General features: G+C 43.0%; 1 protein-coding gene across 2 annotated transcripts in view; it reads right to left on the minus strand.

The window, feature by feature from the left end:
* HTRA3 (HtrA serine peptidase 3) overlaps positions 1–15,498 on the minus strand; it is a 49,135-nt gene extending 33,637 nt beyond the window's left edge. For both annotated transcript variants that reach the window (XM_006017012.3, XM_014527162.1), the window contains exon 1: positions 14,908–15,498. In XM_006017012.3, the coding sequence (XP_006017074.1) occupies positions 14,908–15,331 (424 nt within the window). In that variant the 5' untranslated portion in view covers positions 15,332–15,498. The remainder of the gene's footprint in view (positions 1–14,907) is intronic.
* Between the last annotated feature and the right edge of the window lie 6 nt (positions 15,499–15,504).

Here is a 15,504-nt window from a genome sequence, read left to right on the forward strand (position 1 = left end):
CTGTGCGCACTGCTGAGGAGGCATGGGGGGGCACATGCACCCCCAGATTTGTGCGTGGGTGTCAATGAGGGATGCCTGCTGCAGTCTTGGGGCTTCCTGCCCTTCTGCCCTGCCATAGAAGCCCTGCACTAGCTATGCACCTCCTGCCCGCCCAGCAGCAGCGGGGACGGCAGTAGTGTGGAGTTGTGCCCCCAGCTGCTGCCAGGCAGGCAGGGGGCACGCAGCCAGTGCAGGGCTTCTGGGGGAAAGGCAGAAGGGCACAGAGCCCTGAGCCCACAGCGGGCAACCCACCACTGCCCCCGCTCTGCTCTGCTTGTGCCATACTGCCAGGAGATGGGGGTGGGGATGAAAGGTAGATATTTGTCCCACCTTTACTTTTTAAAAAGTTGGTCACCCTAGCCACCAGGGGCACAGGCAGCCTCTGCATGTGACAGACTGGGGTGGAGGCAGGCAACACAGTGGCATATAGGGCAGGGAGTGGAAAGCAAAGCATCAGATCAAGCAGGGAGCATGGGGAAAGAAGCAGAACACAGAGCAGCAGCTTAGGCAGCACAGGGCTGGTAGCAAAAAGCAGAGCTATAAATCGAGTAGGGGGGAAGGAATTGGACTGACACTTGGGTAGGATACAGGGCCTGCCAAAAAGGTTGGCCTTCACGTTTTAATCACTTGTACTTATTACAACAGCATCTAGGGACCATTTAAACAAAAGACTCCATTGCAATGGGCATGCAAAAATACAGAATAGCAGACAGCCCTTGTCCCAAAGCATTTCTTCAAAAAAACTAACAGACGTGGGGAATGTTTTTTTCCAGTGGCTTTTTGGAAAATTCTATTCCAGACATTTGATGATGGCAAATGTTGTGTTTTTCAAACTTTGTAGTACAGCAGAACCTTCTTGTAAATGAACGATTGGAAACAGTTCCAGCGGTCCACACTTAAACAATTAAACCCCTATTCCTGGGAAAATGCTAGAGAAAATAATCAAAGAACACATTTGTGCAGGCCCAGCAGGGGAAACGATGCTGAGGGGAAACCAGCATGGGTTTGTCACAGGTAGATCCTGCCTGACAAACCTTGTAGCCTTCTATGACCAGGTCACACACTGCCTGGACGCAGGAGCCGAGGCTGATGTCATCTTCCTGGACTTTAGGAAGGCCTTCGACACAGTTTCGCACCCTATCCTCATTGGGAAGCTAGCAGACTGCGGAGTGGATGCCTACACGGTCAGGTGGGTGGCCAACTGGCTTAGGGACCGCACCCAGAGAGTCATGGTGGATGGTTCCTTCTCGGCCTGGAGGGAGGTGGGCAGTGGGGTCCCACAGGGTTCAGTCCTCGGACCGATATTTTTCAATATCTTCATCAGCGATTTGGACAAGGGCGTGGAGAGCACCCTCTCCAAGTTTGCTGATGATACCAAGTTAATGGGGCAAAGTTAGTACACCGGAGGGCAGGGAGCAGATTCAGGCTGACCTGGATAGGTTGGATCAATGGGCAGAGAGAAATAGGATGCAATTTAATAAAGATAAATGTAAGGTCCTCCACCTGGGAAGGAGGAACCCCCAGCACACCTATAGGTTGGGGAGTGTCCTTCTCAGCGGCTCGGAGGCAGAGAGGGATCTTGGAGTCATAATTGACTCCAAGATTAACATAAGTAGGCAGTGCAACGAGGCCATCAACAAGGTCAATCACACTTCATTGTGCATTAGCAGGTGCATGATTAATAGATCAAAGGAGGTGATGCTCTCCCTCTACGCGGTATTGGTCAGGCCGCAGTTGGAGTACTGTGTCCAGTTTTGGGTGCCGCACTTCAAGAGGGACGCGGGGAATCTCAAGAGGGTCCAGAGGAGGGCCACTCACATGATTAGTGGCCTTTGTGATAGACCCTACGGGGGGAGGCTGAGAGAGCTGAATCTCTTCAGCCTTCACAAGAGATGGCTGAGGGGAGATCTTGTGGCCACCTATAAATTTATTAGGGGAAGTCAACGGGGAATAGGGGAAGCACTGTTTACTAGGGTGCCCCAGGGAGTAACTAGGAATAATGGGTGTAAACTAGTTGAGAGTGGATTTAGGTTAGACATTAGGAACACATTTTTCACAGTAAGGGTGACCAGGATCTGGAACAGGCTTCCAAGAGAGGTGGTGCTATCACCTAGCTTGGAGGTCTTCAAGAGGAGGCTAGATAGTCACCTGGCTGGGGTCATATGATCTCGGTCCTCTTTCCAGCCAGGGGCAGGGGGTCAGACACGATGATCCATTGTGGTCCATCCCGACTATACAAACTATGAATCTATGAATTAATGTTCCAGTCCCAAAGGAATACACTTATGTAGATTTTTATCCTATTAGAGAGTACTGTTCACTTGAATGGCATTTCAGGCAATGTGTCCCATTGTAGGGTTAGGGACTACATTAACAGGAATATGCATGGAAATAGGAATAAAGTTCAAGCTTATCTTCCTCACAGAACAGACCACATGCTACTCAAACTAAATAAACCCAACTTTTGCGGCTGGTTCTATTTGAAGAGCACCAGAAGCTTTCTGTTACCTCTTTAGCTACCTTGCTTGGACAGTCTTCATACACAGTCTGATGATTTTAAATAAATAATGGAAGGAGAGGATGGCTCAAAGGATTTAGACTAAGTTATAACACCTAAACAAGGGTCAAGTGTTGATCAAACTACAAGCAGTTTGTGACAGGAAAACATTTCCATCTGACTGCTTGATTCGTGCCACATTTGGAAAGAGCTGGTAGGTTCTGTACACAAGACAGAATGAATTTTGTCACAACTCTCACACGTGTAGGCTTTCTTAGAAAACAATAAATGGACGAAGAATGGAACAGACTCTATTTTCTCACTCTTCCAATAAAATCAAGGTTCATTCCATTGAAGAATAACACCTTACGTTACCATCTTGGTCCCTGCACTGATCAGGCTCAGGTTTAAGGATGAATTGGCCCTATTTTAAATTAGGTTCACATAGTGCTTCAGGATAAAAACTACTGGAAATTTTTAGATTTCCCCGATTCTGGTCAATACAACTTAGCAGTAACACAGATAAAGTACTGCTTTCTTTCCACAGCTATTTTTCCATGCTTTAGAGAGCAAGAACACATAAAAGAAAAAGGGATAAGAAGATAAAGACAGCAGAAAGAGAAAAAAAATCAGGTATAAAGAAAAAATAGAAGAGAGAGGGTGCAACTGAGGAAGAAGACAGGGATAAACAAGGACATGGGGACAGGGGAGGGAAGGAAAATAATAATTCAACGTTTCCTCTTGTACTATGTAGTACAACTGTGTAGTTTTGCTAATAGGTTAGGCAATGGATTTGTATGGGATAGTTTGGATAGGGATTATCCTGCCTCAGGCAGGGGGTTCAACTAGGTCACCTCTCGAAGTCCCTTGCAGTCCTACTGCTCTATGATTTGACTGGGTCTTAGTTCAAAATAATCTTGGCCATGAAGTTTATAGGTGAGCACTGGAGGTAATTTGGAGAATTACAGACAACTAAACTTACATCTATGTTTGGTTAACTGCTTAAGATTATTATTAAACAGGGTGAATACATCCCATTTTTGCTGAGACAGCCCCAATTTAAATGCCTGTCCCAGACATCACTATTGTGATACGGTCATGTTGGTACATTCAAACCAATACTTTTGTCCCATATTCTGCAGAAGGCCCAGGGAAACGGGACTGCCCCATGATGCCTTCACTCTCTCCCTCATGCCCCTCAGCTGAGTCTGGGGTTCCTGTTCTCTCTCCCCAGTGCATTCTGCTGAGACCAGAGCTCAGAGACAGATAAGCATGCTGAAAAGCATGGGTGGCTGGAGCATCCCATTTTGTGACCAGAGAAATAGCATCACCCTATCATTAAAGTAACTGGGAATTCATGATCTGAGAGGGTCTCATCAGTAAGGTTTTTGCCAGGAAAGTGTGTCCAATAATCTCAGAATTGCTTGAATGTGTCAATACACATTCACTCATTCAGTGAATAAAGAACCAGCTGACTTAGACTTTCAAAAACTTAAGACTAGGACCCTTGCAAGAAGCCCTTAAAGAAGCTAAATAGCCAAGGTTTGAGGGGCAAAGTACCGTCATAAATGAAACACTGTCCAAAAGATATGAAACAAAGGCAGGGATCAGTGATCAGTTTCCATCATGGGAAAATGCAAGTACAGGGTTTTTCATTCCAGGCCTCATGGTTTTTAAAATATTTTTTATGAATTAACTGGAAAGTAAAGTTAATAGGAAACTTGCAAAATGTACAGGTTATCTAAAGTGACTTAAGTCCAGGGAGGGCTGTGAGTAACTTCAAAGGGATCTCACCAAGTTAGAAAGATGGATAACATTCAGTAATAACAAATGCAGACTAATGCCCACTGGAGGGAAATAAGTTAAACCATTCATACATCTCCTGATATGATACAGCTAAATTAACTATAACATATCAGGAGAAGGATCTATGCATCAATGTTAACAACACAGTGGAGGCCTTGACCCAAAGTGAAGCTGTGGCCAAAAGAGCCCACAAGATGTAAGGATGAGTAAGGACTAGGCTTAAAGATAAAGTAGAAAATGTTTGCGTGTCAACATATAGCTTAATGGTATGCTGCAATTTAAAAGTGTACAGCACTGGTTAATCCGTTTATACAGGGTATGTGCACGTGAGAGGCAATTTAGATTAAAATGATGAAAGATTTTTAAAAATATAGTATGAAGAGATATTAAAAAGACTAGTATCGTTCAGTTTAAAAGGAGACTAATAAATCAGAATGCGATAGACACATACATACAAAACAGTGGTACACAGGGATGGTATATTTGGAGCTTCTGTTTTCTTGGTCTCATAAAACAAGAACAAGGGAACTGGAGCAATCAGCACACTGCAGCTTAGCTCGTGCATTCCTGGTGATGAACCATAAAGCTGTTTAGATTTTTGGTACAACACGGGTGTAGAATGTAATGGATACAGTGACAATGTGACTATTAGGGAGGAGTTCCAAGGCCATGAGGAAAGAAACCTGTTACAGATTAAGGCAACTGAAAGACAATTAGGCATTTCTCCACAGATCCTTCATAGTAGTAACACTCAGCTGCGGCTTTTTGTGTTTTTGGAATGCCACATGGGGTTTGCTTTTAGTGGAAAACACACTCACATTCAGCAAGCTGAATTTATATGGTATGGTATAAGCAGATGGAACAACTTGGCCGAGTTGGAAGCAGCCTGTTCTTCTTATACATGTTCTCACGCACTTGAAAAATGTCTCTAAGTGTATACTCTTGTTGTAGTACCGTGTTTAAAAGAGCCACTGCAAACAGGGATCATGTAGGTCACTCAAATATAAGCAGTGCACACTTTTATTTATTTTACCTCCTGGGCAAGGAGGATTTATGTTACCTCCAAATCACAGACAATTCAGGCAACTGTGCAGTGTATCTGGCTTCAATGAAATCTGCTTACAAGAATTTAAACACTTACATATACACCACTAGTGTCCTGACAAGACATAACACTGTCATCAGGTTTTCTTAGCAAAAGTCAACAGGAATCACTACAAGACAGTGGGCCACATCTTCAGTTGGTGTTACTAGGCACAGAGCTGTGATAAAATGTAAGCCTTTGAGATAGATCTTAAGTCAGCATAGTTCCTTGTAAGTCAGCAGGACAACACCAATTCACATCAGCTGACAGTAGCATTATTAGTGGGGGAGCAAGCAGGGCACGAGGGGCAGCTCTGAGGGGGTCCGTACTGCAGGTCTACAGCAGCCTGAGCCCACACCAGTAGCTGCAGCAGTAACAGCTGCCTCCAGTTTAAGACTGCTCTCCCCGCACCCTGTCTTCAGTGGTAAGCATAATCCACCCCCCCTTCCCCACTTGCTCAAGGAGCTTGCTATGACTCTGCCAGTTGATCAATAGATCCTTTGGGACTGTGCCTAGGTTCTTGAACGCAGGACTCCTCAGCAGCAGCAGGATGAGCCAGCTTCCCACCATTGCTCCTGCAAAGCCAGTGAGGAAGCAACACAACTGAGTACCATCAGCTTTACAGCTGTGATCCTGGGAAGGAGGGAGAAAATGTGAAGAGCAGAGGAGAAGCAAATATATGCTAGGAGTGGGCAGGAAGAAAACAAAACAAAGAGTAACAGGGGGAATCAGAGGGGAGACGGACAAAGAAAAGCAGAGGCAACCCAATACAAATGACACAGTGGTAGTACTTATTACTCTGAGAACAACTTTGGTCCCTTTCTTCCTCGGCCAAGCTGTATAAGTAGTACTGCCCATCAACCTCCCCAGCCCTAGGGATGATTCAAAGCCTGGCTCTAGTTCAGGGGCAGGTAAAATATGGGCCACGGGCCAGATCCTGCCTGCCAGGCACTTTCATCCAGCCTACAGTGCCCACCAACGAACTGTACCCCTCCCAGCCCTTCCACCTACAGGACTGGGAGCAAGTCTTGTGCTCCTCACCATGATGTACAGCACAAGCTGGACCCATGTGCCACTGGGCAGCAGTGCTTGCTCCGGGTATAAGCTCCCCCACTTGCTGCTCCTGCTGCCTCTGCTGGCAAGGTCTGCGCACCATAGGGGGAGGAGGGGGGAGTCCCCACACCTCCCACCCTCCCTCACATCCCACAAACACTGGGGTGATGTATTTATTTTTTGTGATGTGAACTGGTGATGTGTTTATTTTTATCTCTTTCTTAGGTAAAGTCAGGGGGAAGGACTGAGAGAGAGAAATAAGATGGCCAGAAATAAAATGCAGGACAGAAAGACTCAAAGTAAAGAGGAATAGCTTGGTTTAGTAGAGAGGCTGCATCTAAAGAGGTAGCAGTCCAATGGACAAGGAAAGTTAGCAACAAGAACTGTCTGAAGCCAAATGTTCTCAAGAAACTGTGCACTTCGGTGCAGTGCTCTCTTAAGACTTTTCTGCTAAAGTAGACAGTAGTATAACTTAAGGGGGGAGGTTGAGGAGCGAGTGAGGCACCAGCCCTGGATGCCAACTTGGGGAAGAGGGTGCAAAAATTCCAACTGCTGCTCTCACCGTTATCCCAGCCACCACAGCCCCAAGCACCGCCACTGTCCAGGACACAAAACTGCCCAGTTAAGTCTGATAGCTTATTCTGGTTGCATCTACATGAGATGCTACTGCGCAGTAGCAACGAGCTACTGTGCAGTAGCAATGCGGGGGGGAGGGGCACTAACCATGATGCGACACTACTGTACAGTTGAAACAGAAAAAAAACATGCAGGATGCTACTGTGCAGTAACGCCACTTATTGTACAGTCATTTAGTACTAGGATATAAAAGTACTAAATGACTGCTCGGTAACAACTGTGCAGTCCTCCACTCATGTAGATGCGGCCTCTGAGGACTTCTGAAAACCTTACTTTCAGTCCCTGGGAAGATTTGGTTTATGGCTGGAGAGAAGAAACGGTAACTGAAAGTTCCACCCAGATTTTGAACCACACTTGAATTTCTGATCAGAACAATGCATTAAGCCGATACAGCACCTTCCATCAGTATATCTCATGGTGCTTTATGAAAGAATTCATTATCTGTATCCCCATTTTGTAGGTGGAGATATTAAGGTACAGTAAGGAATAACTGCCCTGCCTGCTATCACCCAGCAAGTCAATGGCAGAGTGAGAAATAGCGCACTGAACTTGTCCCAAGTCATTGCTCTATCCATTGGGATACACTACTTGAGAAGTCAAGTAGGAGGCAGTCCCAAATGGGGTCCACCTAAACCAAGACATCTGCAAGGTTAGAAAGTTATCAGCTTCCTCAAAATTTTTGAAATCCCATCAGTTTTGCTTTCTGAAGGACTCGTGCTCTCATAATACATTTAATTTCCAATTATACAGTGTTTTGGTACCCCATTGTGAGATCAAAACACACAACTGGATTTATGCTTTCCATAGCCCAGATTTCCTTCAGTTCTTGCTGTAACTGTTTTTATTTGTCCACCTTTTCTTGTATTTTCCATCAAATGGAAAAATAAGTCCACAATGAAATCCTCACCTTCCTTCTTTGTTCTTCTTGCAATTCTAGCATCTACCCTGTGTTGGTGGTAATGGTAGTGGTGGTGGTAGTGACAATTGTATAACTAAAACAGCATACAGTATCCTCTGAATCTTTTTTCTTAACTATATCTCTGTGTTTCTTACAGCTCTAGACCTCTGGTGGAGTTTGAGTGTAAATGCTGAACTCCATTATATCAATTGACCCACTGACCTACTGAGAGTTCCTGAATTTTTTCACAAGTCCTCTTTATCACATCTGTTACCTTATGTTCCTGACCATCCCTTAAATTAATCTAACAAAATTTACCATGCCAAGCAGACACTTAATCAGAAGATTACTTGTAAAATAGCACAAATATGTACCGGTACTATGCTTGGGGCACAACTGCTTTTATATTTTCTGAGCCTCATGATGAACATCTGTATGCATCTTAATTCTTCAGGACCAGATCTTCAAAAATTGCATGAACAAAAGTGCCAAGCAGTCATCAGCTCCCAGACACGTACATAGGCACCTAAATTGGAGTTGTTGATATTTGACCTATTTTAGAAAGCTAGTCCTACATTTTTATCTTTATGGGATTTAACCACAGGTTCTTCTTATTAGCATCCCATTAGTAGGAACTGTTTGGCTTACCCCCACATGACTACAAATCTAAGTTATCATTTTAGCATTAAATCTGGATACTAGGGACTAGATTTTGAGTTTCTTTCATAACTTCTAGGGTTCCTAAACTGTACCGATGATGGGATTGATTTTGAGACTACTAATGTTGATGTAAATCAGGAGTAGAGAAACAACCAGTTTTGTTACCTCCATAAAATGACTATGAATCCTCAAAAGGAATAAACCAGCATAGTTCTTCTAGGGAAAGTAATTACGCATAAACCAGTAGAAGTGACCAGAGAAACTGGTTCAAATCCATAAAACAACAGAAGTTCAGTGCACATAAACCGCTTTAAAAATGGCCAAAACCAGTTTATGATAAACCTGGATGGATGTAGTATCAGACTTAACTGGTTCAGGTTAAACTAGTTTATTGAACTTGTGTCCCAGATCCCCTCCAGATTCAAGTTAACTCAGTCCCCCAGAATCCCAGGATGTTTTGCACCTCCCCAGCAAACCCAAACTTCCACCCCTACCCCCCCCTCCCCGCCACAGGGTAGGGCTAACTTTGGCCAAGCTGTCTGTTCCAGTGCAGCAGGGAGACATAGTCTAATACACCCCAGCTTCGGGTCTGGGCCACTGCAGGCATGCGGCTGCATTTCCAGAATCACAAGTGAACATGTGTTCACTTGCTTATTGGTTAGACTAACCTGCAAAGATTGAATCAATTCAGCATTGGGCTTCTTGACTGTCTCAACTTAGCCCTACAGTCAAAGGGGCTACCCTAACTGACACCATATGAAGAAATGGCTCATTAATATAAGTGAGAGAAAAATCAGACTCTTAGTCTTTACCTTTTGAAAAATAATCCTTACAAGAAAATAAACCATACTGTGCTCATTAGAATCTTGCAAATATGGAAAAATACATTCTTTGGATCTTCTTTTTTTTTTAGAAAGTTAACTTAAAGTATAAAACTTAAAAGATCCATGTATTTAGATACATTATTATGTCTAACAGAGGAACACAACCTGGCAGAACTGGTTACTGGAGATAAGCAACGTTCCCAGTGTGCTTTCATGGAAAGAAAGGAAAGACAAACAAAAGATTATAATGTCTGTGCTTAAAAAATAGAAACATCTGCTAGAAAGAGAGGATTGTGGCAGATCTTCTTATGAACTGAGCATTTACATCAAGTTGGATGCAGTGACTGAGCATAAAGTCACAGTGAGTTTAATGTTCAGGCCATATGTTTATATAATGGATGCCTTCCATGCACAAAGGAAAATAGCTGGGTATATATGCACTGATATGGGCTTTGTCACTCTATAGCTGTGATAACAGCATTTACGAGGGCAGAGTAAGGATGGATTAGCACATCCCTTCTAGGAAAGAGAGCTTGCTGGCTAACTGGATTCAGAAAGCGAGAACTTCATTCTTTATTAATATTTATTCCCCTTTCAGGAACAATGCGAAAATCATCAATAGGCCTCTTTTTCATTAGAAGTTTTATTCCAAAGTAAAGTGTTATTTTCTAAATATTCCCTTTGTCACTAAACAATATTTACGCTTCTCACCCACAAGACTTCAAAACAAATGTTTTAAAACTGTCTCAGACTAAAGGAAAACAACCAGAAAAGGAATGTGCCCTAGACTTACAGCTTATGTTTCCAGCCAGTACTTTGCAATGGGCTCCCCTAACTAAAATATACAGGAAAGGTAGTTTAGAGGCTCTCACGACACCATTACAAATAAAAAAAAGTTAGTACTTGTCTCACATGGTCTAACTTCCCAGAAATCTATTGAATTATATGGTCAGTTATCCATTTTCACCCTCCCAATTCTGCACATCTATAAGCAGTTGGTAAATCTCTCTAACCCAGGAAGAGCAGCACTGGATACCTTTGTAGTTTATTTTTTATTGCCATTTTTTCAAGTGTTTCAGCGCTCTAATCAACTCTGATCCTGCAAAGATTGACTCACGGGAGTAATCATGTCATGGGCAGCCTTTGCCAGAGACTTCAGTCAGATCATTTGTAGCACAGTAACCCCTGTGGTGTGATCTTTGCAGAAGCAGGACCTTAGGGTCTCATTGAAGTAAATGGGACTCGTCTTGCAGTGGCTTCTAAATCAAGCCTTTAAAGAACTACTTGGCCTTGTAGGCAACTCTTGCAACGTTATCTGTTTATATGGAGCTTTGTCATTTATTAGTTTAATAGTAGTTCTGCTTGCTTAGGCTACTGCTTATGTTCTGTGATTTTCTTACTTGCATTTGTGCCACTAAATGTATTCCCGTAATAGTAAGGTCTTTCATAAATATACCCACTGTATACTACTTTTCCACAGATCATGAAATCCTAATCCTTTTCTGACATCAGGACTGTTTAGACAAAACCCAAATGTGATGCTGATGTTGGAGGGGATCATGGCTTCAATGGGAATACACTGTCAAGAAGTCAAACTCCTAGGAGCTCTATGAAATACATTTCGAGTGGCAATGGATTAAACTAAAAAAGACTGGTATGAGAAGTACAAAAAAAAAAAAAGAGGATAGGTAAACCAAACTGAAGTCTAATCTTACAAATCCTTCGTCAGGTATCTGGCCTGACTGATTTTAATGGGAGGCACAACCATTTAAATTTAACTATAGACAGGCTTGGTAAGCAGGGAGAAGAGGGTTCTAGGAGTATCTATTTCCCACAAAGCATCAAGCTACACATTAGGCAGTCAGAAAAACTAACTGCTCGTATTTTTCCATTCATGATAGGAAATCTGCCAGAACATGGCTTCTTAAAAATTAACTACTACACCAAGACCTAATTTGCTAAGGGGGGAAAAAATAATTTGTATTGTACCAAGTCAGTAACAAATGACTTGTTATAGAATGATCTCGGGTGATAATCCTGATTGCAGGTCCTGCAAGTGGTTCCAAAGATGTCAATGGAGATACTTGCATACATTAAGCTACTTATGTGTGTAAGGGTTTTCAGGGCAGTTAGTAATGTTATAATGGTATATGTACACCCCCCACTTCCCTTCCTTTCATCATGTGCCAGTTCTTTTTGGATTTGGCTCACCCATGTATAAGAGTTTGTGCTGCCCTTCATGTTACTTTCCAGTGTTAGAAGGGAAGAAAACTGGCCCACAAAAAAGGGAGGCACCCAGAAAAACTAAGTGGGTGATGTTTTTTCCTCTCAAGGTTTCCTTCCTACCTCTTCTATTTTTATAGAGCTGCATTTCCTACAGCCTTAATGTGGCTAGAAAGTGGAATTCGTGTTGCTGTGCCTACCTCAGCTTCCTAGAGTCAGAGCCTAACCTCACCTGCACAACTCAGACCTCTCAAAATGCAAAGGAGCAACAGGCTGGTGTGCCCTGTAAATAAGGCCTGTCACACGGGAGAGCTATCATCAGTTTGGATACTTTCTATGTACACATGGGCTAGGGACAGATATTACACATCAACCAGTTTAAGTGATCAGGCACTGGTTTAAACCTGTAACAGAACTGATGTTTAGTGCACATAAATCAGCTTGAAAATGGCTGAAACCAGTTTGAGCTAAATCTGGTTGAATGTAGTATCCAACTTAACTGATTTGGGTCAAACTGTTTTATGCAATGGCTGTCCCAGACCATGGTGGGGTAAAAGTGGATCCACTTGATAAGTAGAACCAGGTCTCCAACTTCTGAGTTGCCTGCAGCTCAAATCCCTGCACAAATAGGGAAAATGTGAAAACGTGACAGTAATTTAAAACAGTCACTTCTCTTTTAAAACCTCTTATTACAGCCATTGCATGTTATTGTTTTAAGAAGTACTATAATTGAGTTCTATTTCCGACTCCAGTATTGCCTCAGTCTGACCTTGGGCAAGACACTTGGTCTCTTTGAGGTTCAGTTTGCGCAGCTGTAGAATTCAGTAAAACATCAGAACTTCACAGAAAACCAGATGCTACATCTGAGCTGAGGTTTCCTGGGTCAAAAAATAAGCCAAAACAAAATGAACACAAATCGTTACTTGAAAAAATGCAACCTCTATCCCACTGCTCCAAATTCCTAAGCATATTACAGTAAACTCAGGAGGATTTCATGACGAAAATGCCATATGCACTGAAAATAAATCATTCTATAAGCCCTTAGATAAAGTATAGCATGAGAATTTCAGATAAATATGTTTCTAAGTGAATGAGTTCCAACCAAATGTTAAAAGTGCCAAAGCTAATAGCTTTATGTGTTCAGATGAGCAGACAAAAGCCCTTTACAGCTACAAAATCAAAGAGAGGCAGAAGGAATCAGAGGAAAGTGCAATGGATGGGAAATTGTCTTCTAGTTTCAGCATTCATTTCTGCCAAGTGACACTTTGGACACATTTCTTCATTTCTTTGTGCCTTGTTTACCCCGTCCATAAATTTGGGATGATGGTACTGATCAGCTTTATAAAGCACTTTAAGAGCTAGGGAAATATTATCAAAGTTGAGGTAACACTCCTTTTATATTCCTTCCCAATGAATTGTCTGCTCACGGTTTACTGGACTTTACAACACTATTGCTGTCTGAATGAACAGAGGGTTTGCTAACATTTCACCTGACATTTGATTTATAATCCCATTAGCCATAATAGTGCAGTTGTCAGGGATGCTTCCTGGAACAGTGTACACGGAAACAGGTAACTCTTTTATTAGATGTGTTTAACTTCAGCACCAATAAAAGGGATCCTTCCTGTAAAGCAACTCCTATTTGTAATTAAAATCAATAATTTGTCTCCAAAAATCTTTGAAATTAGCAAATCAATCTTGAATTTAGCAGAAATTACAATATGCCAGATCAGGTAAAGGTCCCAATACCATATCACATTCTAAAGGTATCCTGGTACCTTTGCTCTCTTGCACCTCAATACACAAAAGGCTCGCTGACTTGTGGGGGCTTTCGAGTGTATGGTAGAGGGACACTAGTACATTGTTCCAATCAGACAGAAAAATGCAATATTTAAACTTGCACCAGATTATTTCTTTCTTGCTTTGTTACAGACATCAAGTGCTTTCTCTCTACAGGTGTCTGCCAGGTCAAAAAACTTAATTTTCTTAATGCAGTCACCGTGAAAGGCACCAGACTGTAAACACTGTGGTGTCTTCAGATCTGTTTGTACAGTACTTGGGGCAAAGGAGTCCCAGTCTGTTCATGAATCTTGTGGGTGTCACTTTGCTATAAAAATTGGATAGTGAAATTAATTTTATAAAACAAGTGCAGCACTGGCAGCAGGAGAGTAAACATTGGCATTCTTCCCTACTAATGTGCCTCAACCCTGACTTGTTGGGACCACTTCTAAGGATGAAAGGGTTATACTGTACTGACCATGTCACCTTTGACCTGTAATTGGAATTACTAATAGCAAGCATACTAAGATCATTTCTATATAGCACTCATCTGCAAATCCCAAAGAGCTTTTTCAAATTGAGACTGCATTATACACATTTCATGCAGGTATAAACCAAGCAAGAAAGACCCTTGCCCAAGTTCATGCAGTACCTTAACAGCAGAAGCACAATGCTCCTGGGTCTCAGTCCAGGGAACTGTCCTGTCAACCAGTGTCAATTAGTGAGTGCCATATTTATCACCTGGGGCAGGCCTGAACAGTCCAGCTCATTTCACATAAGCTGCAAACTACTTAGATCAGTGGTTTTGAACTGTTTTAGACTCAAGACAGACCTCGTTAGACTCAAGGCGCCCTTCAGAAAAATGCCAGCTCTTAGTTTTCATTCCTTTTTGACTATGGAAAAACATTACACCAACTGTTCTAATGCAAAGTACTCAAAAAGACCACAAAAGATCCAATTTTTTTTTCCACTGTAGATTCTTACTTGAAATCATAAGTTTCATCTTGAAAATTGTGTTTGCAAACCTAACAGTGCTATCACTGTGCAGCATCCCCCAGCATCCCTAAAAGGATCCCAAGGGAGCCCAGGATCCCATAGCACCGGGGCTGAGAATCCCTGGCTTAGATCTGTAGTCACTGCCTGACTAGATCAGGAGTTGAACTGATAAGATCTCTCTATCTCATTCCAGTCTCTTGAGCACTTCAGCCCTCTAAGATCACTTGAATTGTAAATGTGTCCTTAACTTGACAACTCATATACACGATGCAGTTAAAGGCCTCACATTCACACATGCATTCCTCCTTCAAACCTAGTCTCCTGGCTGGAGCACTTTGAGAAGCTGACATCACCCAAGGGGGCCTGGCTGAGAGTGCTGTATTCAGCATAGGAGTGCCCTGCATGGTCTTACCCGATTCACAGGCTCCTTTCTGGATCTGGATGACAGCTGGCAACCCCTGCTGCAAAGCCTTGCGGCTCACTGCCTTCAGCTGGCACACATTGTCGTAGGTCCTCCTGTCACTACCGCACACCTGGTAGCTGAGTTTGCACTGGCACACCCCTTTGGCAAAGCGCTTGCCCATGGGGTATCTGCAATCCAGGCTGTCCCCACATGGCGGGTCCTCCTTGCGGCCACAGGAATCACCTTCTCCCGCAGCACAAATAAGGCAGCAGTTGCAATGATCAGGAACGTAGCCACTGGGGCAACTAGGGCTTGGGCACTTGGAGACATCGCAGCGAGCAGGGCACTTGCCACGAGCCCCAGAAGGCTCTGCAAAGACTGGGCTAAAAGTTAACACCAGCATAAACAAAGGGCTCAGCCAAGACCCCCTCATCACTAGCAAACTATACTCAAGAAGAGAGAAAAAGTGCAAATCTTAGTATATGATAATAGGGGAAAGAGAGAAAACATGCAGTTAATAATGCAGTGAGGGAATGAAAGAGGAAAAGTCGTGTTTTGTAAAGAAAAGAAAATTGTTAATATTCCCTTCCAAGTGTGGCCCCTGAG

This window comes from Alligator sinensis, unplaced genomic scaffold (assembly GCF_000455745.1).
Source record: "Alligator sinensis unplaced genomic scaffold, ASM45574v1 scaffold421_1, whole genome shotgun sequence".
Taxonomy (NCBI): Eukaryota; Metazoa; Chordata; order Crocodylia; family Alligatoridae; genus Alligator; species Alligator sinensis.